The following is a 22,458-nucleotide window of genomic DNA, read 5'->3' as shown; positions in this document are numbered from 1 at the left end:
TGTGTTTAAATGTGAATAAAAAGTTGCTAGTTGACAGTGGTACCTGACGGAGGCTGTTCGATGTAGCTGCCCCAGATTTGCCCGAGCTGTGCGTTCGAGTCTTAAATACGTTTTAATACTTGACTTTTTATACATCTATAAACAATCCCGTGACTTAATATGTTCATGTTGTCTCCGTAGCGGCTGAAGCTCACCAAATGCGAAATAGCGTTTTAACTCTTTGATTTCATAAAGGCGCTACACGAGGCAGCCCCAGCACTGAGAAGTTGCCGGGTCTTAAATAAAACACTCGTAATGAGGAGGCGCGATCATGGCGGACGTGTTGAGTGTTCTTCGCCAGTACAACATCCAGAAAAAGGAGATCGTTGCAAAAGGGGATGAAGTTATTTTCGGAGAATTCTCCTGGCCTAAAAATGTCAAGACGAACTACGTCATTTGGGGGTAAGCGCGCGCGCGTTCCGCTCAGCTTTTCGCGTTGTTTTGAGCTGAGCTGCTTTAGCCGCTAACGCGCTACTGATGGGCTCGTGCGGAGAAACTCGTGTTGTTTTTAACCGCTCTTGTGCGCGATAAAGTCCTCCGTGTCTGCGAGTCGCCGCAGATACGCGTCTAGACGCCGGCGGTTCGCGACTAATAGGTCGGCTGCTGTTTAAAGCTGTTCGCGCAGACAGCGTCCAGGCTGCGCTGATGCTGCGCAGCAACTTCTCGTTTGTTAGTGTTGAAGAACTATCATCTGCTCCGACTGAGAGTTTAAAACCTCGTCAGCGAACACTGGCCGCCGGCTTTGTTTGAAAGCACACCGGAGTAGCATGCAAAAGCTCGTATTATAATTGTGTAGTTGGTGTTTATAACACTGTTACTGTACATTGGAAGCACGACGAAGCTTTAAAGGAAGGTGATATAACGGTCCTGGACGCCTGAGCTCATGTTGTGTGTCAGATTTTATTATTAAACGCACCGTTGCTGTGTTTTGTAATACGTTTCGGTTAAATGTATGTTTTTAAAAGGGGCCCAAATTATTGGCTTGCAGGTTCAGTTCTTAATTTGTGTAGAAATTAATCAGAAGTGACTCCTGTCAGATATGTTGGACATGAACAGTAGGGGTTGATGATGATGATAATAAACAGATTTTTTTTGTGTGTAGAAATTATGCTGGTGATTTATAATTTGTGATAAATTCAGAGCGAACTTCTGTGGAGTGTTGTTTTGTTTTTTTGTGATTGTGTGTGTGTTACTTTAAACATGCAATTTAATGTAATTGCAGAACTGGAAAAGAGGGACAACCTAAAGAATACTACACTCTTGACTCCATTCTTTTCCTGCTTAACAATGTACATCTTCCTCACCCGTCCTATGTGCGGAGAGCTGCAGTAAGTATGAAAGGCACACATTTTAAAGTCTCTTATATTTTTCAATTTTATGTCATAATATAGAATATATATATTATACATTTAGGTTTTAATTAAAGCTTGGTTAGCTGTTTATAAATGGAGAAGAAAAAAATATATATATATTTTAATATATATATACACAATTTTTTATATGGTTTTATATTATAGCATAGCTTGTCTGCACAGGTGCTTGGAAAGTAAAACTTAAGCCTGTTTCTGTGATTGCAGACAGAGAACATCCCTGTTGTAAGACGACCTGACAGAAAAGACTTGCTATCCTATCTCAATGGAGAAAGCTGTAAGTGTCATATATTCATGTTTAAAATTCATTGCTAAAACGTCATAATTATTGACCCGTTTGCCATTTAATACAATTTGACAGCATCATCAACGAGTATCGACAGAAGCGCGCCCATTGAGATTGGTTTTCAAAAGCCAACGCAAGGTGCGTGAGCTTGATTTTTAATTCATTTTTGTGTGTTCTTGTCACTTAAAATAAACGTAATTGGCCATAATAATATTTTTATTTTAGGGCATGTAATTTTGTCAATATTTAGTCAAAATTACTTTCATTGAATAATCACCCATTACCTGGCATTAAATTGCGATTTGTTAAACAGTTAAAAGGGCAGCGGATGAAGTGTCTTCAGAAGCAAAAAAGCCTCGGGTTGAGGTGAGAGTAATTAAATTAAAAGGTAATAAAATCCTGAACTGCATCACGCTTGGACACGTCTCACGATTCTGCATGTGATTGTCAGGATGAAGAGCGCGTGCGTCTGGATAAAGAGCGTCTGGCTGCACGTCTCGAGGGTCATAAGGAAAGCATCGTGCAGACGGATCAGATCAGGTATGATCTCACCCAGCGGACATTTTGAGCATGTGGAGCAAAAAATGTGAAGTCTACAAAAAGTTCATAGAGAATGCAATCACAGCTGGTCATGTTTTAACGAGGGGTGTAACGATTGGCGTATCGTATAAATCACGGTCATGTTCCAAATCATTTCCAGCGATCATCCTTATCCCCTTCTTAGTGTGTACTTTGGAGTGAAGAGAGAGCGTGCGTATCATCATTTAGTCCAGGGGTTTCAAACTCGAGTTTAGCTCCAACCCTAGCACTTTTTTTTTAAATTTTATGCATACTAAAATGTATATGATTATTAGAAACCGCTATGCTAACAATAAAAAGACGTTTATGACATTAAAACAGGGATGTCTGTTGACGCGCATCGTGCTGAAGATGAGGAAAATGCTGCGTCGCTCACTTTAACAAGTGCATGCTAAGCGACTAAATAATGACCCGCACGTGCTCTGCTCACTCCGAAGTCCCCACTAACAAGGGGATAAGGATGAACACTATGATTTGGTAAATGACCGTGAACCGTACGATACACAATTTGAGAATCATTACGCCCCTACTCCCAACCGTTTAGTTCTCCCAAATATAAGTTGAGCTAATTATTCTTCTGATCTTAGGTCTCTGTCAGAAGCCATGTCTGTGGAAAAGATCGCTGCTATCAAGGCTAAAATCATGGCCAAGAAGCGTTCTACCATCAAGACCGACCTGGACGACGACATCACCCAGAAACAGAGGAGCTTCGTGGATGCCGAAGTGGACGTGACCAGAGACATTGTGAGCAGAGAGAGAGTGTGGCGGACCAGGACGACGATTTTACAGAGCAGCGGCAAGGTAAGAGGAAAAAACCCCCCCCGAAAACATCACAATAACATAAATACGATGTCACATGACCGAGGGAGAGAGAGATGCATCTGTGAAAAACAGATGTACATAAGATTATTTTTTTGGGCAATAAATAGTTAAAACAATATTTAAAAAAAAAAATAGGTCCACTTAGAGTTCTCACTTGTTGCAGCTAGTGTTTTGGAGGTTATGAAATATTAAACAGCTGGCCTGCAGGTGGTGGTGTTTCATTGATCATACAGCTGTTGTCTTGAACTGGAAGTTAAGTGCTGGGCGTCCGTTCAGAGGAGAACTGGCCCCGACTGAGTCTGCTTTCTCCCAAGGGTTTTTTTTTCTCCATTCTGTATGGATGGGGTTTTGGTTCTTCTGGCTTGCTTTGTTGAGGACACTTAACTTCTAGAGATTATCGTCTAATTGATTACAGAGACCGTCTCGGCATTTAATAACAAATTGTTCATTATACATCCCTGTCATTGTACTCTTCTACTTTATACTGTTCAGTGCTTTGACGCAACCTGTGTTGTTAAAAGCGCTATATAAATAAAAATGATTGATTTGTATGGCTTATTTTGTTACAGTTAGATTACGAATGGTTGATTTAGATACATGTAACTTGGTCATGCTCGTGTGTTTTATCATTTATTACATTTTTAATACCTACTTTTAAAATCACGCACAAAGAAGGTAAATGTTTAGCTGTATTTTAAGAGTACGAACGTCTGAACACGATGATCTTTTGATTTTGTAGAACTTCTCCAAAAATATATTTGCCATCCTCCAATCGGTGAAGGCTCGGGAGGAAGGTCGGGCCCCTGAACAGAGACAGACCCAGAACCAAACTCAGGTGGTGAGTACACAACACAGCCGCTTTATTAGTGTGCAATTCCTGCTTCCTTATCAGCTGTATATTTAAATGTTTTCGTGTGTTGTTTTTTTTACAATTCACTTAACGGCTGCTCGCTACAAGTTTCTAACCAAGTTAGACTTTTGCACCGCAGTTAATTTTACATTTTTTTAAAACGACAATCACGTCTTAAACCAACAAAACACTTTATACATGTCTCAAATCAAGCCTTTCTTCCAAAACGCTAGCAAAGGTTTTCAACCAGCATAAAACAATGACCACCTTCTACAGAAGAAGAATAACGTAGAGTTCACAGCAGTATATGCTACATGGACCATAGTGGATTATAGTGGATACGTGCTTACATTAATTCAAATGTAATTAATTCATTAATTGAAACCAACGGAGAACCCGAGCAATGCTGAATTCATTGCTTTCACTACAGATATTTGGACCTCTCATGCATTGATTTAGTTTTAGTTTATTCCGTTAAACTGGTTGCATTAAAGAGAGAAATGATTTATTGACTTGATTTATCTACATTGGCGGTATTTATTTAATTTTTGTGTGCTCCGTATGCTGACTGCCCTAAAAATGTGAAGCCAAAGTTAATAAAGAAAAAATTAAGTCAGGTTATTGTTGTTAAGTTACATGAATCTATAGTTCCAGACTGAACCATGACACCAAAACCAAAACCGTGCCATCCGTGTATCGTTACCAGTATCTGTTCAGAACTCTTTGGTTTCTCTTTGGACTATTTGAAGAAAACGGCATGTTCCTTTAACAGTCATTGAGAACTCAAGTGTCTGAGTTTGCTAAGAACGCCACACAGTGAACTGTATCTTCTGTTTTTTTTATTGTTTAATGGCATAATGTGAGAAGCAAATGAATCATGAAGTTAACTCCTGGTTTATTTGCTTTTTTTATATAAATGTAAATGATTCAGATGTATTATTTAAAAAAAACAAAAAAAAACATTCTATTTAGTCAGTTATCTTCAGCATATACACTAGCTGACAGAAATCGAAACCCAACCGTTATTAACTGTTGTTCATATAGTTTTCCATAATTTAGTATCAAAGTCAGCAAACACAATGTTACACTAAGCTGGGGTCCTCAAATTTCAGACCTAATGATCAAAAGCATTTACCATTTCAGCCATTTAAAGTGTGCAGAGCATCAGAACAACAGAGCTGTTCACACCAGACTTCAGGGTGGTTTTTTGTTAATATTTTTTTTTGTCTCCCCATCTAAAGCCAAACACACTTGTTGAAGTGCTTTCTGTTCACTAATGACAGAGAGCACCATGCTAAGAGGTACTTTTACCAAAACACTGGAAAAAATAATGCAGCAAATGCAGTTCTTTTAATCTTTTATGTTATTTTAGGGTTTTTGGCAATATGACCAAAATCATCACAATATGACTAATTATATTTTACGGTTAATATGTATCTTTATGACATCAAAATTCATGATCTCATTGAAATTTAATTCTTGTGACCAATGTCAATAACTTGCTGCTGAGAACGCTTTACACAGACTGTTAATTATGTAAGAATTTGGTTAATAACAATTTTAGCATAACTTAAGTGTGTTAAATTAATCTTCAATCGGTCCATTATTACTATAATATAATTTATTTTGATTTAATATTAAATTGAAATGAAAATGAACATTTTTTTTATTTATTTTTTTAAATGCACAATTTTTTAATTTTTTTTATGCCATAGGATCCAGCAATAAGAAATAAACAGCCAGTTCCAGCTGCCTATAACAGATACGATCAGGAGCGATTCAAAGGAAAAGAAGGTAAGTCGGATTTCATCAGCTTTAGTTTCGACCTTTGATTCAGCAAATATGATGAATGAATGGAAATGCAGAAATCATCTTTGCAGACAATTTCAAAAAAGTCGCTTTTATATCTTTGACTTGACAACCTGTATGAGAACTGGGTTTATGACCCACTAGTCCAGAGAATGTAGAAATAGCACTTATACAACACGTTTCATAAAAAAAAAAAAAAAAACTCTTATTGTTTCAGAAAATGTTATAACTAAGTGCATCATCTGTATATTATGCTGTGAAGTCTTCCAGGCTCATTGGAGGGTTTATGTCCTAAATTTATTTCGAAATGGTTTTGATTTAATTAGTAATTTACTTTTTTGTTTTTTTTTTAAAACAGAAACTGAGGGTTTCAAAATTGACACTATGGGAACTTATCACGGCATGACGCTGAAGTCGGTGACGGTGAGTTCATATTGCGTCTTATTTGTTTTTGATACATCTGTGCCAGAGAACAGTCAGCAGCGAGGCCGTCCGTTTGTGGGTTTATTTTCTGACTTTATTTATTTCAGTTCATTGGAACTGGTCTTCAATCTTGGTCTATGCTCATCAAAATATTTTTGTGTAAACATGCAAATCTTTTTCCTTATTTGCATGCAAATTTAGTGTTTTCTGGGTATATATATATGAAAATGAGTTAAGGTGCTTTTAGACTATGCATCCCATGTATGACATCTTGCCAACTGTTTTTTTGTTTTGTTTTGTTTTGTTTTGGACTGTTAAAATTGCGACTTGGTCCCATAGTACTTGGAAAAAACATTTCATGGTTGCATTGTTGTAATTGTCGTTAATGGGTTAAATTTATTTGTATTAATCCAAAAAACTATAAATTATACATTTTAAATAAAATTACGTTTAGGGCATTCATGGGGTTTATATATATATATATATATATATATATATATATATATATATATATATATATATATATATATATATATATATATATATATATATATATATATATATATTTTTTTTTTTTTTTTTTTTTTTTTTTTTTCCCCGAGTATATGTATGGCCAATCCAGTCTTGACCTGAACCCTATAGAAAATTAGTTGGGTGAACTGAAGAGAAGGGTCTGGAGTAATTCTAGATTCTGGAATCGTGTCTGATCTCTTGTGAGATGTTCTTCATCAAGCATTATAGGCGAAGGCCAAATTTACCAAGTGTACGAATAAGTGTCCTATAAGCACATAAATGAAAATAATACAAGTATTAAACAAGGTTTGGGATATATATATATATGTATATGATAGATAGATAGAGATAGATTGATCATTATATTCAGGTTATTTGTAATGTCTGTCGTGGAACATAATGTTTGGGGTTTTTTTTGGGTCTGTGAGCCTACCCAATACCAATTTTGTCAATAGTTCTCCATAATCCTGGGAAGCCAGCATATGACCTGGATCAGAGCCCAGGTAGGTAGTTTGCCATTTCGATTTGACCAAAGGCCTTTTAATATGTAGATAAGTAAGATGCATTTGGTTGACGGAGACTGCTTAAAACCCAGAGAGACTTGGACTTCTTTACTTTCTGCTAATTATTTAAAATTGTATCGTTGGAGTTGGTGTCCTGCTTCTTCGAACGCTAAATAAACAGGCTATATTAATTAAAAAATAACATAAGCCTATATGCTTGTCCTGTAAGTTCATGATTAAAAACAAAAGTGTGAAGAGAGGGGCAATGTAATTTAATGGTGTTATAATTAAAATCATTTAGACATTTAACGCCGTTAGCCACACCTGTCTGTAGACTAGCGCAGGTTAATTCTCAAACTTCGTTATTAGCTCATAACGAGCTGTGTGACTGAGAATATGTACATCCGCATTCAGCTTTCACAGTGTTCTATGGAGTGGTGCCCTCCAGGTGGAAGAGTTCAGCGTCGTTCAACTCTAAAAAGCTGGATAACTTATAAGAGTTTTACATTACATGATTAGTCATCATGTGTAGGTGTGTTCACAACAGGTTTATAATTTGAGATTCCAACTCGTCAAACTTGTATTAAAAAAAAAAAAAAAACTTGTACGTTTGAGCTACAACTACCATATGACCTAACACTATATCACATTATTGCCAAAGATTAGTTTTGTCATTAATTTTGTCATGTCTCCAGCATAGTCAGTTTTCAGACACAACTGGATCGTCGAGTAACACAGTAGATTACTTTACAAAAAAGTAGTTTGTAGGTAAGTTGTAGTTTGTAATCGGTAACCGACTGCGTATTTGGTCAATACTTTATTTTCTGGATAAATAGTTTACTGTTATGCATTATTTTGACTTATGTTTAGCCATAAGATATTATTCATCACCTGTCTTAATGCCACGTATGTTCTGCCAAAAGACCCCACAGTCATTTTGTTTTATTGGTTTCCTTTGTTGAATGATAAATATTACACTTGTGATACTTTTTTTTATGGCTTTATTGGTACAAAAAAGTGGCTATCTATTAGCCTTCCGCATCTTGCTTATTTACAATCCTCTAAGATTTATCAAAAATATTTAAGCCACAATATTTAAACAGTCAAGCTTGTCAAGATCATTAAGATTGCAGTAATGGAAAAATGGTCTAAGCCCAGGTAAGGTTGTCCAGAAACCTCAGAAAAATAACTTTTGACCTGTTTACTTTACTTTAAAGTGTTAATGTTACAGGTCTTTTCAACCTGATAATAAAACCTTCAAGATAGACTAAATCTGTTTATTGAACCTTTTACCCAGTCGTTTGGCAGGGATTCTGCTTGTTGCTCTGCAGGTGTTGCCAGAACTGGATGATTTCATTGGGATGAAATCCGTGAGAGGTGATCAGGTTGCTGTATCTACAGCTCGAGTAGGGCACTCGCCAGTGATTGAACAGCTGATCATTTGGTGGTGGTGTTGGCTCTATCTTCAGCTTAGCTAGACACATACCCACATAAACATCTTCTAAATGCACTCTAGGTATGGTCAGAGATACCACGTATATGCTTTGGGCCACATCTCCTGAGAAGACGTACCCAGTCCCAGAGCAAAAGGTGGGGTATCGCTCACCAGGGTACACTTCTTGGGGCATGTACCATTTACTCTCTTGGTTTCGAATTGGGGACATGTCTGGCATAAGATGTCCTGTAAAATATTTCTGTGCTGGTTGCTCTTTGGGCTTTAGGAGTTTTTCTATGAGGTATTCGGTGTTGACAAACATGTCACTGTCTGTCTTCATGACGTATTTGGCCTCGGGACAGTATTTTGTGATCCAGTACGTCCCCATCAGCGTTTTTAGGGTCAGGTTGTTGTAGGTGTCCCTGTAATCTTGCTGGATGATGTCATGATATCGATGACTTTCTTCCTCTATTGTCTGCTGCAGTTTGCCTCCGTCTGTTTGGGTGTCTTTATTTACACCTAAGAAAAAAAGACGTATGAAGCCCAAATCTTCAGCCATGCTTTCATTAGCCCACGTTTTTCTGATGGCATCCCTGGCATCGGTTTTCTTGGGCTCAACCTCAATCAAAAGCACTAAGAAAGGAGCTCGCAACAGACATGCGTTCCGCTCGTTGAGGATGTAGTCGTAAGGCTCCTCTTTAAGTAGCCTCGCCACACTTATCTGTTCCTGCGAACTAATGTTCGAAAGCAAGGAGTCTGAGCCCTGCTGCAAACTTCCATCCAAAATCGAGATGACATTTTCATGTGAATTAAGTGGCAAAGAGGACTCCTCAAGCTCCCTTAACTTTTTTGTATTCATCGTGTTGAAGTTGGAGAAGGTTTTCATGGTTTGGAGTTCTTGAGCAGCAGAGTCCTGGCTGATTTGACTAGGCCATTGACCCTGAAGAACGAGGCCTCCCGCAAACACAAGCACAATGAGGAAAAGAGCCACACCGCAGTATCTCTGCCTCAGCTTCCGTCGCATGGTCTCTTTGGGTTCGTTAGATTCGTCAAACCTCCTCGAGTAAACAGCAAGTCCAGACCTGTGGAAACCTGCAAATAAAAAAAGGAAAAAAAAATGACTTTTTTGTTTCATGTATGATTTAATATGCAAATTTGCATAGTTGTACATGGATCTTGATTTTCTACATTCTTCTAGGTTTGGCAAGGTTGAATGACTGAAAATACTCACTTTAACTACTTAAAATTACAATTACAATAATAAAAAAAAAGCCATACGTATACCTCGCATGGTAAAAGGTATAATTTTCCTGTTAATTAGAGTATTCGTAACCAGCTGTAACATTGATGCACAAAGTTTCTATTTTAGAAATATCTTCTATTTTTGCAATGTCATGGCCGAAACAACAACATTTAAAATCTATAACCGGTATAATATCAGGTACGGTTTTGTTTTTCCTCAGTGTTAATTGTTTGCATGCCATTGCGTGACATTTATAGCCATGCTAAAAGCAACGATAGGTGGTTTACTTCAGATCTTCAAAATAAATAAAGCAAACGCGCATGGGAGAAACTCAAAGGGAATCATCAAGGTTAAAAAAGTGCACTCCTCTACTGACTGCCTGTTATGTTTGAGTGATCCTGTCACGTCTCGGTGTCGTGTAATGTCACTTTACTTCCTAAGACAAAGTTTTGTCTGATTCACAAAGATGATTCCCTGCCTGAACTTCTCAATTTTGGATATATGAAAAACAAGTTGAAACTTTTTGATTGGGGTGCGCAGACTATGGTGCAGTGCTACTTTTGTATAACCGGTTTACACGGAAATGTGAAATGTTTAGGTTAAGAAAAGTCAAATTCCATAACTTGATTCGTAAATTGTACACTGACATCATGTGACATGAAAAAATAAATACACCTCTTATGCCTTGATCTTAGATTAATTAGTCTGAAGATGCCCGCTTTCACTTTTTTTTTTTTTTTTTTTCTTAAATATTTTATGTAAGAAAAAAACAGGTCGAGCTGCATCTAGCTGACACACTAGTTTTTTTTTTTTTAATATATACTTGCCTTGCTGGTAAAACAGATTAAAACCGCAAGGTGTACTCCTCCCCAAAAGGAATTTTTTTCCGCTTACACCCATGTCATTTGAAGTCGTGAAAGCTTTGTTAGTCTTCGAAAAAAAATGTCAAATATTTTAACAAAAAATGCAAGGCTTGTGGCTGTTCGATTGATTGATTCCCAAGTAATAAACACTGTCATGGTCCAGAAAAGTATGAAAGACATGGTCAGAATCACCATCTGCAGGCAGTGGTTCAATTGTATTATGAAGCTACGAGAATACTTTTTGTACAGAAATAAAAATGAAAATAGTGATTATTCAACAATTTTTCTCGTCTGTGTCTCTTCACGTCACAGTAGCATTTTGGAGCGTTTCCGCTGAATGCAAACAGCATGCGCTTTACTGTGTCAGCCAACAGATGAGTCTTCTATGTTTATTTACACTTTACTTTTTATTTATTTATTTGCACATACTTCCATAACGCAGAACAGCGTATGCGGTTTCCATCCAGCGGATACTCTACAAAATACCGTAAAAGATATAATCATTGTTTTTCAATGTGTTTCAATGCTTCATATCTTTTACGGTTGAATCACTGAAGGAAGATTATTTTGATGTCTTTCATGTTTTTCCGGGTGTTGACAGCGTTCATTACTTGGCAGTCGATGGGACAGTCACAAACCCTCTGGATTTCATCCAAAAGATCTTAAATTGTGTTTTGAAGAACAAACTTTTACAGGTTTGGATCAACAGGGGGCTAAGTGATTGACAAGTTTAATTTTGGTGTTTAGTAACTCCTTTAATATGTGCTTTAAATGTACCGATAAACAGCCAGTATTCTAGTAATAAGCACGCTAATAGAAAACTACTTAATCATGAGAATTGGTCTCTAAACTAACGATAGTTATGTATTGCACTATTTAGTCATGTGTGTGCGTGCGTGTGTGTGAAAAAAATGAATAAAAATAAGAATAAAAAAAAAAAAAAAAAATTTTTGTTCTTATTTTTATTTTTAAGACACTCTTGCTGTTACCAGCTAAAAGCAGCACGTCTCAGTCTACTGTTTGTAAATAGAGGATACGAAACATTAATTTACTCACCTCTACAATATTCCAAACCTGTATGACTTTGGTGTTTTTCTGAAATCTCTTTTTTGTGCCACAAAACAGAGACATTTCTCAAAATGTGCTTTTTGTCCTTAAAGTCAAAGTCCTCTTCTAATGCCAGATGTAAACATGGCCAACGGTGACTGCTATTTCTTTCCCTTCTCTGCTGTATCTACAGCCTTAGTGTAATCACTGGCTAATTGTAAGTACACCCACACTAACTGAAATGCATTTTTCGTGTGTGTGTGTAGATTCTTGTTTGAATCCAATAAAAAAAGCATACACAGATGGACGCCGTTTTGTTTAGCAAAAACTAGGATTGCTGGAAAGAATGAATCGCGTCAGCACAGCTACGTGAAAAAATGTGCCGATGTCTGTTTTGACGTACCTTTCTCTTGCTGTTCATCAGTCCTGTTGCAGATAGATGCCGTGAGCTTTGCCATTGTACCTTTTTATAGCTCCTGTCACTCTAGTCTGTTCCTCCTCCTATGATTTGCCACTCCTTTGCTTCTGATCTCTTTGATTTGTAGAATCTGTATTTCCTGTAGATTTTACAGAGCATTTTCTCTCCCGGTTTGGCCATGGCTTTAGGCATTTCTCCATTCACAATTAGAATATCTGAGCCCGTTAGCAGCCTCTTTTATCAAACGCCGACTGAGACGTGATGCGACGCAGAGCTAGACAAGGTGGTCCACTCGTTTTCCCCAAAGGCTCTTTCTTCTTGCACATGAAGTGATTCTGTGCGGATTCCTCCTTTGCTGCGCTGCTCTGCTGTATGATCATTGGGAAAAAAGGAGCTGGGGGAAGGGAGGTGAAAATGTGCGAGCGCATTGCTCCGACCGACATCCTCACACACACACACACACACACACACACTCTTCCATCCATGTGACTCGCATGAGCGAACGAGCGAGCGAGCGCCCTCCGTCCTGATAGTTAAAGACACCCACTGATCATTATGCTGCTGAGACAACTCCAGCAAGACTTCAGTGATCATTAACAGTTCCTGGTAATGTTAAACCGATATATTGCAACACTTTATTTTTTTATTTTGTTTCTTTTGGCAGCTATTCATCTAGAGTGCCCATTACGTTCACACAAGATTTGCTTTCTTTCAAATATCTCTTGCATGCAAAGTTCTGAATTGTAACAGTAAGTTGAAGAAACTTCAGCGGAGGTCAAAAGTGAAAGTAAAACCGTTGACTAGTTACTTATTAGCATGCATACAACTACTACTATATTGGCTCTATAAAGCACACATTGATGCATTGTTTTGCATAGCCATTTTATATCTACCAAACCTACTTCATTTAAATAATAAGCAGCAAATTAGGAACTTGAATTCAAGTTAAGGTATTTATGGAAATTGTTTGCTAAATTAACTAAGTATTAATGGTAACACTTTAGGACAGGTAACACTTATTCACTATTAACTAAGACTTTTTCCTTAAATTCCTTAAGTTGCTGCTTACTAATAGTTAGTAAGGTAGTTTAGTTTAGGTGTTGAGTAGGGTTCGGGATGTAGAATACGTTCTTTTAGGATAAGGCGTTAATGTATGCTTAGTTACTACTGATAAATGGCTAATTAGCAATTAGTTAAGAAGCCCTAAAATAAAGTGTTACAGTGTTTATTCATTTAATTTTGTTAGTGAAAGTTATTGTGTAATACTTGGCAGTAAGGTTCGGTTTGTTAACCTTGGTGGTGTTTTTTTGACCTGCCCTTGTCCTGTCATTTACATATTCTTTTGTTGGTTTTGGTTGCTTTTGTTGTCTTTTTTTGGATGCCGCTTTGAAATTCACACTGATCAGACGCTTCTCTCCAGTTTTTCAAAGACGAAAACTAGTTAATAACAGATAAACTCGATTTTAAATGACATGAAGTGTAACAAAAATCTACTGACATATTCGCAAACAAATAAAAACGAGACGGATGATAGGGAGGAATGATTGATCTATCCTGCAGGACAAAAGCTAACACACACTTGCTGCACGTCATATAAAACCTTCAAAAATCTCACTATGTGGAGGAAGAGAAGAGCGGGCATACGGATAAATTTGACGATGATTTTTCAACTCCTTCTGGTTCTGGTGAAACACTTTGTTTGGATGGTTCTTGTAACTGAACTAATGAAAAAAAAAATAAGGTTCACCAATGTAGGTTTTATATAATGTATCTTTTTTTTTTTTAAGTTGTTGGAGAGAAAGATTTATCAGCTTGTTGAATAGGGTAGCATATCAAACTAATTTATTATTTGATGTACCTTAAGTGTCGTACCCAATAAGACCAAGAATTGCTTTGAAAGAATTATAAATCAAGGGAGTAAAATAACCAGGAAGAGACTGATAAGCTTGGCCTAGTAATGCCACTTCAAATGATGGGGAATGCCCAAAGATATCCATAAAAATATGTATAATAAAATATGAGAGCTGCTTCTCAAGCACTGGTTGTCCTGTAAATTAAATGGAAAGCATCTGACTCGCCATTGCATTTTCTCATTTCTCTGTAGGAAGGCGCATCTGCAAGAAAGGCCCAAACACCAGCTATGCAGCCTGTTCCCAGACCAGGTATGGATGAACTCTTGAAGATTACAGGAACATTTTCCCTTATACCCTTATATTTTAATAAAGTACTGTATTATTCCTGTAAGGGGTCAAAATGGCAACATTTCACATGAGCTTTAGAGCTTTTTCTGAAGATATTCTTTTCTCCCCAACTGCTTGTATTACAGTTTATTAAAAATGACCAGAAAGATGGCAGTATTGTAATACTTTGTTTTTACACAGATGTATTAGATGTATTAGTCAATTTTGTTGACTTTAGCAGTCTTTATTGCATTACCAGTGGTGGCTATTCAAAAATAAGAAAGCGAGCTTTAAGTTTATTTTATTTATTTATTTATTTTTTGTTTATTGGAATGCAAATTTTGGGGGAAAAACCTAACAATTTCAATTATTATTAGAGATATCCCAATGCTCTTTTAGATATTTTGCCTTAACGAAATGTAATGTTTGTTTGTTTGTTTGTTTGTTTATTTGTTTTTTCAATTAAATTAATACCCCATATTATGGAAGGATTATCCGTATTATTTTTAAATGGAATTGCAAATTGTATTTTCAGTTGCTTCTTCAATATGTGGACGCATAACTTGCAGTTGTAAATCTTGCATTACCGTTTGCATTTTCACAAACACACAGTTACTGCCACATTTCCACAAGTCAATTTGCAACTGGTCTTATGAGCCTGACCTATTTAAATGGCAACTTTAATTGCCACATTTGCTTTTTCTTTTTCACTGCGCCGTCCATGTAACCTGCCAAAACTCAAATGCTATCGCAATTCCTTTTGTATTTGAATTTACGATGCCTACATCAGCACTGCAAACAATAATTACATTTGCATTGTCGCAATGTATGTGTCCGCATATCGAAAATGCAATGGAAAATACAATTTGCAATGATATTTACACTATCTCGACATGGACCCAGGGATAAATTGTACACATGGTCAAACACCTAATGTGGGTTACTTTGCATAATTTTGATACTTCAACATCTGAATTAATAGTCAAAACTAGAAACGCATATGTTACCGTATATATTGGATCCAGATGTAAATGTTCGTCCTGTCTGTAATTCATATTAAAGTTTCCTTTTAACTTTTTGTTTGATCAATAAGAATCAGTTAATAAAAAATAGCAATAGTTATTCATTTTTCACATTTGAACAATTGAAGATATTTTGGATGAAAACTAGGAGGCTTTTGAATGTCCCATTGACTGCTAAGTAATGAGCAAAGTCCAGAAAAGTATGAAAGTTTGTTGTTAAAACTGAAACTCACATAGCAGAGATTATCATTCTATTTGTTCACTGGAAATTACACGCTTCACCTTCACCCTCGTCACGACTACTTAAGATCTCAAAAACAGGATCCGGACGTTCATCTAATATCTCATCTAAAGCACTTGCGCACTAACACAGACCTGTTTTGTGTACCTGCAGTAAAATATGCGAGGAATGTTCTGTACAAAGCTTTGACACACTCCATATCTCCCTTTATGCTTTTAGATGGTTTTGAACGGCACAAATGATACTGAATCTGCGAATTATACTGAATCTGCATAATTTTAGATACACCTATGAAATGTTGAAGATGTCCGTCTAATGACTGCAAATGTTCGTAGTAGTAGCATGTGCTTTATTTATTCATTTTAAAATGATTTCTGGCCAGAATAACAATGTGTCCATATTTGTTTTTTTTTTTTTTTGTCTTGAATTTAGTCTCTCAAGCAAGACCACCGCCTAACCAAAAGAAAGGTACGTCTTTAACAACATGGATTAGAAAAGAAAGCCTATATATATATATATATATATATATATATATATATATATATATATATATATATATATATATATATATATATATATATATATATATATATACATACCATATAAATTGATAGTGTAAAAATGTTTTTATATATATTTGTATGTATAAGTTTTACATATGTAAACTATATATAGATGCATTCAAATTAGTTCTTTTTCAAATGCATTTATTATGCATTTCTCGTCGTGCAGGGTCACTGCAGTTAGCTGGTTTATTTTTAACAGCAGCATATTTATTTTTGCCAGGTTCTCGAACTCCGATTATCATCATCCCTGCAGCTACAACATCTTTAATCACAATGCTTAACGCCAAGGATCTCTTACAGGACCTCAAGTAAGTGCTGAATAGAAGATCTGTTGTAAAGTTACATCTAAATTTAGCTGGCTGTTAACAGACATGAATGATGTTTGTCGTGTGATTGGAGTAATACAGATGTTTTTTTTTTTTTTTTTGTCAAATTACATGAAGTCATTCTTAAAACATGAAGTGACTGGTCGCCATGAAAAGTTAACCAACTCAGACTAGACAAACCAGTTGGTTGTTGGGACACCCAGGCTAAAAAGGCTATTTGGTTATCTCATCTTATCTGGACTTATGGGATTATGTTCACTCGCCTTCCTTTTCAGGCGCAATAAAAGCATTTCTTCCTCATAGTCCAAACATATTTCTGACCCATTTAGAAATATAACCACTGCTTGTAAATGTGGTCATGTGTTTTTTTTTTTTACTTCAAAGTAAAAATCCATCCTACAAAGCTTTTTGTTTAGGCCTATTTATTTTATATGCATTTTATAATTTGTATTTTTTTTCCACTTTCTCAGTGAGTTTCTCGTTTGAAAAATAGATCCCCACACAAACAAATGTGGGCACCCCGATCTACAACATTGCATTCAATATGTTGTATCATCTCATGAATATTCGTAAGATGTTTTAATTTGTTGTAATATTTATTTCTTTGTGGTTATAGCTTTTTAATAGTATTAGGATTCATAACACACAATGAACACAATTCATTCACTTAAGTTACAATGAATTTTATTTCTCATAGTTATTATGCATTATAAGTCTCGCATCTTGCCGTTTTTACTTATGTTACTTTTACTTAAAGCAGACAAATACCACTTATTAGTAGTAATAACGGTACAATTTTTTTCTTAAACGGCCATAAGATCGGATATCGGATCAGATGAATGTGTAATATGACATTTTGCTTTTGAACTTTTTTTTTTTTTTATATCAGTTTGATTTTTCTGATAGAACGCTTTAGACAGCTGTTCATTGTTATAAATAAGCATACTCTTATAATTATAATTTTATGATGCAATAAGGTTTTTTTTAATATACAATGCATTATGCATTCACTAAAAAGAATACTCTTACGACTTGTAGAAAGTTTTAATCGAAATTTTAAAGATAATGTGTATCTGAGATGTTCACCTTTCTTTTTTCAGTTGTAAAGAAATAGTTTCTAGAGGAAAACATTTCTCGATTTCTTTCCATATAATGGACTTTCCGAGTTTAAAATTTGAACTAAAATGCAGTTTAAATGCAGCTAAACACTCTAATTGATCCCAACACTAGCGAAGCAATTGATTTTCTTAAAAAAAAAAAAAAATATAACCCTTGTCTAGTCGACAACATGTATTTTTTATTTCTGCTTAGAAACTCCCATCTCTTTGTCTCCAACCTCTGCAGTGATGTAGGAGGATTTTGAAGTGTGATGTTGGTTGCTGGCTGCTTGGAGTCTTGTTGATTCCTTCGTCCTGTGTTTCGGCACCAGTGTGGCAGTTTGCTGGGTTAGGAATGAAGTAGTCACGGTGGTGAGCTAAACGGGCTTTATTGTCCCAAAAACAAACAGAGTTGAGCGCACCGCCTTCATCGAACATCAAACAAAACTGTCCAACACTCCCTGCTGCCTCGTACTCTCCTCCTGGGTACACACTAAAACATGTTTTTAAGACAACAAACACGAGATTTCACCATTTAATATGACATCACACCACACACTAAGAGTTTCTCATCCAGGGTCACGACTATGAACGCGAGAAATCTCTCGAAACATGAGATTAAATGTTTTCCAGGACACGTTGTACAAACACTCTGTTGCCACAAATCGACAAACCGTTCCTGAATTTCTGCTGTCCCGGTCGCTTCGTTGGTTATGCTTCGGTCAGCTGGCTTTCTGATTGGATACCGTTTAATTTCATGTGACACGGGTTGGGTTTTAACGTTTAGAAGTAATAATTTAGGATCAGAAGAATGATTCTTGCAGTTTCTGCTAATTTCCTCTGCACCGACTTCTGGGATAGAAAGTTCACGCTGCTCTCAGGCCTGTGCTCGTACCTTCAGAAGGTGATCCACATGAGAAGAGAAGCAGTTTTATACTCTGTACGCAGTATGTGTGTTAGTGATGAATGCAAATAAGAAGGTATTTCATCTGGCTGATTAAATTTTTTTTTTTTCTTGGCAGGTTTGTCACGTCAGAGGATAAGAAGAAGCAGGGCATTCAGAGGGACAATGAGGTTCTGCTGCAGAGACGTAAAGATCAGGTTCAGCCAGGCGGTGCCACCATCAGCGTCACGGTACCCTACCGAGTGATCGACCAGCCGCTCAAACTCGCCCCGCAGGACTGGTGAGCTCATCATTTCCAGTGCACTGTTACATCAACCTGGTTCGTTTTGGACTTTAGTAATAGATCCATTCCTAAAGCTAATGAGAAGTGATTCAACCCCTACCAAAATAAAAGTTATTTTAAAAATGGAATTGCACATTAAGTTATCTTTGTACACTTTTTAATATTTTCTACTCCCAATTATATTAACATTAATGGCTGCCATAACTTGCTTTCATGAGTACTTTAAATAATGAAGACATCCCTGACAGGTTAAGTTTAATATGAATATTTAACCCTGTAAAGGCTTGTCTTGTTGCGGTTAAATAACTTTTAGAACTAAAGGAACAAAGCTTATTGCGAATCGGACAACATCAATCACAATTTAATAATTTTTGTTTATTTTCATTTTTATAATGGTGATCGATGTTGTCCAATTAGCCCTAGCACCCACCTTAGCTGTTGATATTTTTCTGGGTTGTTTTCACAAAATGGTCAAATGTGGGATCAGGAAAATCGATATGTCAATCTTTTCATCCCTAAAAGCTGATAATAGCAAAATAGATTTTGAACACTCTTCATAGGCAACAACTCTGGGCCCAAACAGTCAGTTTGAGACTGATTTTATCAATGATTGTTGACAGGGATCGTGTAGTGGCCGTCTTCGTCCAGGGTCCTGCCTGGCAGTTCAAAGGCTGGCCGTGGCTGCTGCCTGATGGGTCCCCCGTGGATATATTTGCCAAAAGTGAGTTTGGTCAGAAGAAAAGCAGCACGTCATGTACAACATATTTACAATAGGCAAGAGAAGGTTTCATTTCCTGCTTATGCTCGTTTAGTCCGAGCCTTTCACCTGAAGTACGATGAGGCACGGATGGACCCGAACGTTCAGAAGTGGGACGTGACTGTGCTGGAGCTGAGCCACCACAAACGACATCTGGACCGGCCCGTCTTCCTCCGCTTCTGGGAAACACTGGACAGGTCAGGGTCGCAGCTCTGTGTCAACTCAGAACACGCTCTCACAGCGTTTTTGATGTTGTACGTGTTTTCAGGAGTGAAGCTAATGATTCTAGCAAAAGTTGATTTGCAGGTTAAATGTGCAGGATCTATAAGCACTGTTGACAAGTGCTCTATAATGTTGTCAACTACATGAAAATGTGAGAATTATTACAACACTGTCATTTTTTAGGAAGGTTTAGGCTGATAATAAGCTGTTAAACAAGTTGGGTGGTGTGATTATTAATCGCTGCATCAATCAAATTAATTCTGTGATGTGCTGAAATTCTTATTATATTTATTTGCATTTTAAATGCATTGAGAATCCTGCCAAAAAATAAAGAAAATGAAGACATTGCTACATGTACAGCTACATGGTTTTGAAAAAAAGTGTTTTCTTCTCCCCAAGTATAAACACATTTTATTTAAATGTGTAGATAAAAAAAATCTATATTAATATATTATGTTATAAATTCTATATAGAAACATAGATTTTTAAAAAAATGAATTTTGAGCATCTGCTCCATTATTCGGTGTTGCATGATCCGTCTGAAATCATTCTAATTTGAATTGCTGCTCAAGAAACATGTCCTAGTAGTTTTGATAATTATGAGAAATGAGAACATGAAAACATCTGTTGCATGTACTTTGCTTTGATTGAGTTTTGCAAATGTGTGGCCAATTTCTTTTTTTTTTTTTTTTTTTTTTTTTTTTTTTTTTTTTGTAGGATACTAAGAACATTATTTATTTGAAAATCCTGCATAGCATTATAAATGTCACTTTTGATCGTTGATGCATAGAAATCTTTATGTATCCAACAAAAACAGAAAGGGAACACTAAACATGTAAATCATTTGTTTTATATATTTATATATTTTTTAATTATATATATATATATATATATATATATATATATATATATATATATATATATATATATATATATATATATATTAATTTTATTTATTTATTTTTTCCAATCATGTATTGGATTTTTGTTGTATGTGAAGACCCTACAGATGTACTTTGATCGTTGTGTATTCTTCATGGTTTGTTAATTACATAATTGATGAGTAAACCCAAATGGTAATCTCGAAAGCATTACAGCTCATTATCCCGTCGTCTCTTCTACAGATACATGGTCAAACACAAGTCTCATCTGAGGTTCTGAGAGCGCTGGCCGTCCGCCGTCGAGATCTTCCCTCCCTCCAGAGACCTGTTAACCCCGGATCCTCTCAGCCTCCCTGAAAGCACTTTGGACTGCTTCAGTCTGCTTCACCCTTTGCCGACAACAGTTTGATTTGTAACCTCTTTCTCCTCCACCCGTAGATGAACAGGTCAGGGCGGGCGAGAGGATAGTTGGGTTGGTCATGTTTTCTCAGCAGATATGTATTTTTCAATTATGTAAAGCAGTTGGTAATCAAGGCAGATTCAAAGGGAGATGTTTTTTTTCCCCACTTTTTTTCTTTTTTTTTTGTTTTTGTTTTTTTGGTAAAACACAAGCTGAATGAGAGAACCATTGAAAATGGCGACTCGTTGATGTGAATTAAATGACTGCTATGTCTAAAACTCTTGTAATGATAGATTCACTTCGTTCCTTTCTTTTTTGGCTTTTTCTGCCTTCTGTTCTATGAAGCGTAGAGTAGTGCATCGAGGTTCACTGCACAAATGCGTATGGTAAATCTAAGTCAGATTAGAGGAGGGTTTAGTATGAGATGATGGCTTTTTCAAAACCAGCAGACATTTAAATGACCAGAATTCTACGGTTATATAAAATCTGTGCTTCAGATTGTTTATGGTGAATATGCTCTGTAATTCTGCAGTATATTGGAGGTTTTGTTCAAGTTCTATACAGAAACCCAAGTAGGCCTACTGCTTGCATCTAATTACTATTTTTGAAATGGAAAATGCAGTTGCTTCCATTACACAAAGTCAGTTACGTACAAGGGTACACACTTTTTTTCTTTTTTTTTTTTTTTTTTTTTTGGGATGGTTGGTTTTTGTATAAATGCGTTTGAAAGTAATGTTTGTTTTTAAACATTTCTGTTGAATGTGGATTATTATTAAAAAAAATAATATTAAAAAATAAAGACACATGGTGATGCATATTTTTCTTTTTCAGAGGATCCTCTCACAACTTTACGTCCGTTTACTCTCTGGAAACCTGTGTTCTGCAAGTGAACAGTGCTTTATTTTGCCGTCCCAAAGAGGCACAAAAACACTTTCACAGACTTTAAATTAAATTAAATCTTTTCGCCATCCGAGCAACTGAAAGCCTTAGTCATCTCAAGAATAGCCTAAACACATCTCTTCATCTTTGGAACACAAATTAAATTTTTTATTTTAAAACATTTAAGAGCATTATTAATTTATTGATTTTATTTTATTTTTTTAAATACAAAATTATTCTCATAGCCTAATAGTTTTCTCCATAATTTCTTTTCACCTCCTTCCTCACGTCATTTAACACATCATCTCACACTGGTGTTTTTCCTTCAGCATTTAGACAGGGTCATATAACCGCACTATTTAAGAAACCCACCCTTAAACCATTTCTTTAAGAGAACTACAGACCTTCTTCCTTTCGTTGCAAAAACACTTGAACGAGTTGTCAACCAAGTCTCTGCCATTCTTACACAGAACAACTTCCTCGACTGCAACCAATCTGGT

The 22,458-nt window shown here is 36.2% G+C and overlaps 2 protein-coding genes across 2 annotated transcripts; one reads left to right on the top strand and one right to left on the bottom strand.

Moving 5' to 3' along the window:
• The first annotated feature begins 293 nt into the window (after window positions 1-293).
• cdc73 (cell division cycle 73, Paf1/RNA polymerase II complex component, homolog (S. cerevisiae)) lies at window positions 294-21,878 on the top strand. Its single transcript, XM_043263881.1, has 17 exons — window positions 294-441; window positions 1,262-1,367; window positions 1,617-1,686; window positions 1,771-1,833; window positions 2,009-2,061; window positions 2,147-2,235; window positions 2,862-3,075; window positions 3,836-3,934; window positions 5,662-5,740; window positions 6,114-6,178; window positions 14,305-14,362; window positions 16,076-16,111; window positions 16,430-16,517; window positions 18,655-18,816; window positions 19,440-19,540; window positions 19,632-19,773; window positions 20,923-21,878. Exons 1-17 carry the CDS (start codon window positions 311-313, stop codon window positions 20,957-20,959), a joined length of 1,593 nt encoding a protein of 530 aa, XP_043119816.1. The 5' UTR covers window positions 294-310; the 3' UTR covers window positions 20,960-21,878.
• Window positions 8,179-12,693, bottom strand: LOC122362414 (beta-1,3-galactosyltransferase 2-like). The gene is made up of 2 exons (XM_043263882.1): window positions 12,186-12,693; window positions 8,179-9,721 (listed from the first exon to the last, which is right to left on the bottom strand). Exons 1-2 carry the CDS (start codon window positions 12,238-12,240, stop codon window positions 8,484-8,486), a joined length of 1,293 nt encoding a protein of 430 aa, XP_043119817.1. The 5' UTR covers window positions 12,241-12,693; the 3' UTR covers window positions 8,179-8,483.
• Window positions 21,879-22,458: the final 580 nt, after the last annotated feature.

This window comes from Puntigrus tetrazona, chromosome 2 (genome assembly GCF_018831695.1).
Source record: "Puntigrus tetrazona isolate hp1 chromosome 2, ASM1883169v1, whole genome shotgun sequence".
NCBI classification, from domain to species: Eukaryota; Metazoa; Chordata; class Actinopteri; order Cypriniformes; family Cyprinidae; genus Puntigrus; species Puntigrus tetrazona.
This window is presented reverse-complemented; position numbering and strand designations above follow the sequence as displayed.

Coding starts and splice junctions, on each gene's coding strand:
- cdc73 (XM_043263881.1), top strand. CDS start 311: ATGGCGGACGTGTTGAGTGTTCTTCGCCAGTACAACATCCAGAAAAAG. Junction 1,834..2,008: donor TTTTCAAAAGCCAACGCAAG/GTGCGTGAGCTT, acceptor TTTGTTAAACAG/TTAAAAGGGCAGCGGATGAA. Junction 2,236..2,861: donor GTGCAGACGGATCAGATCAG/GTATGATCTCAC, acceptor TTCTGATCTTAG/GTCTCTGTCAGAAGCCATGT.
- LOC122362414 (XM_043263882.1), bottom strand. CDS start 12,240: ATGGCAAAGCTCACGGCATCTATCTGCAACAGGACTGATGAACAGCAA. Junction 9,722..12,185: donor TGATGAACAGCAAGAGAAAG/GTACGTCAAAAC, acceptor TTTTATTTGCAG/GTTTCCACAGGTCTGGACTT.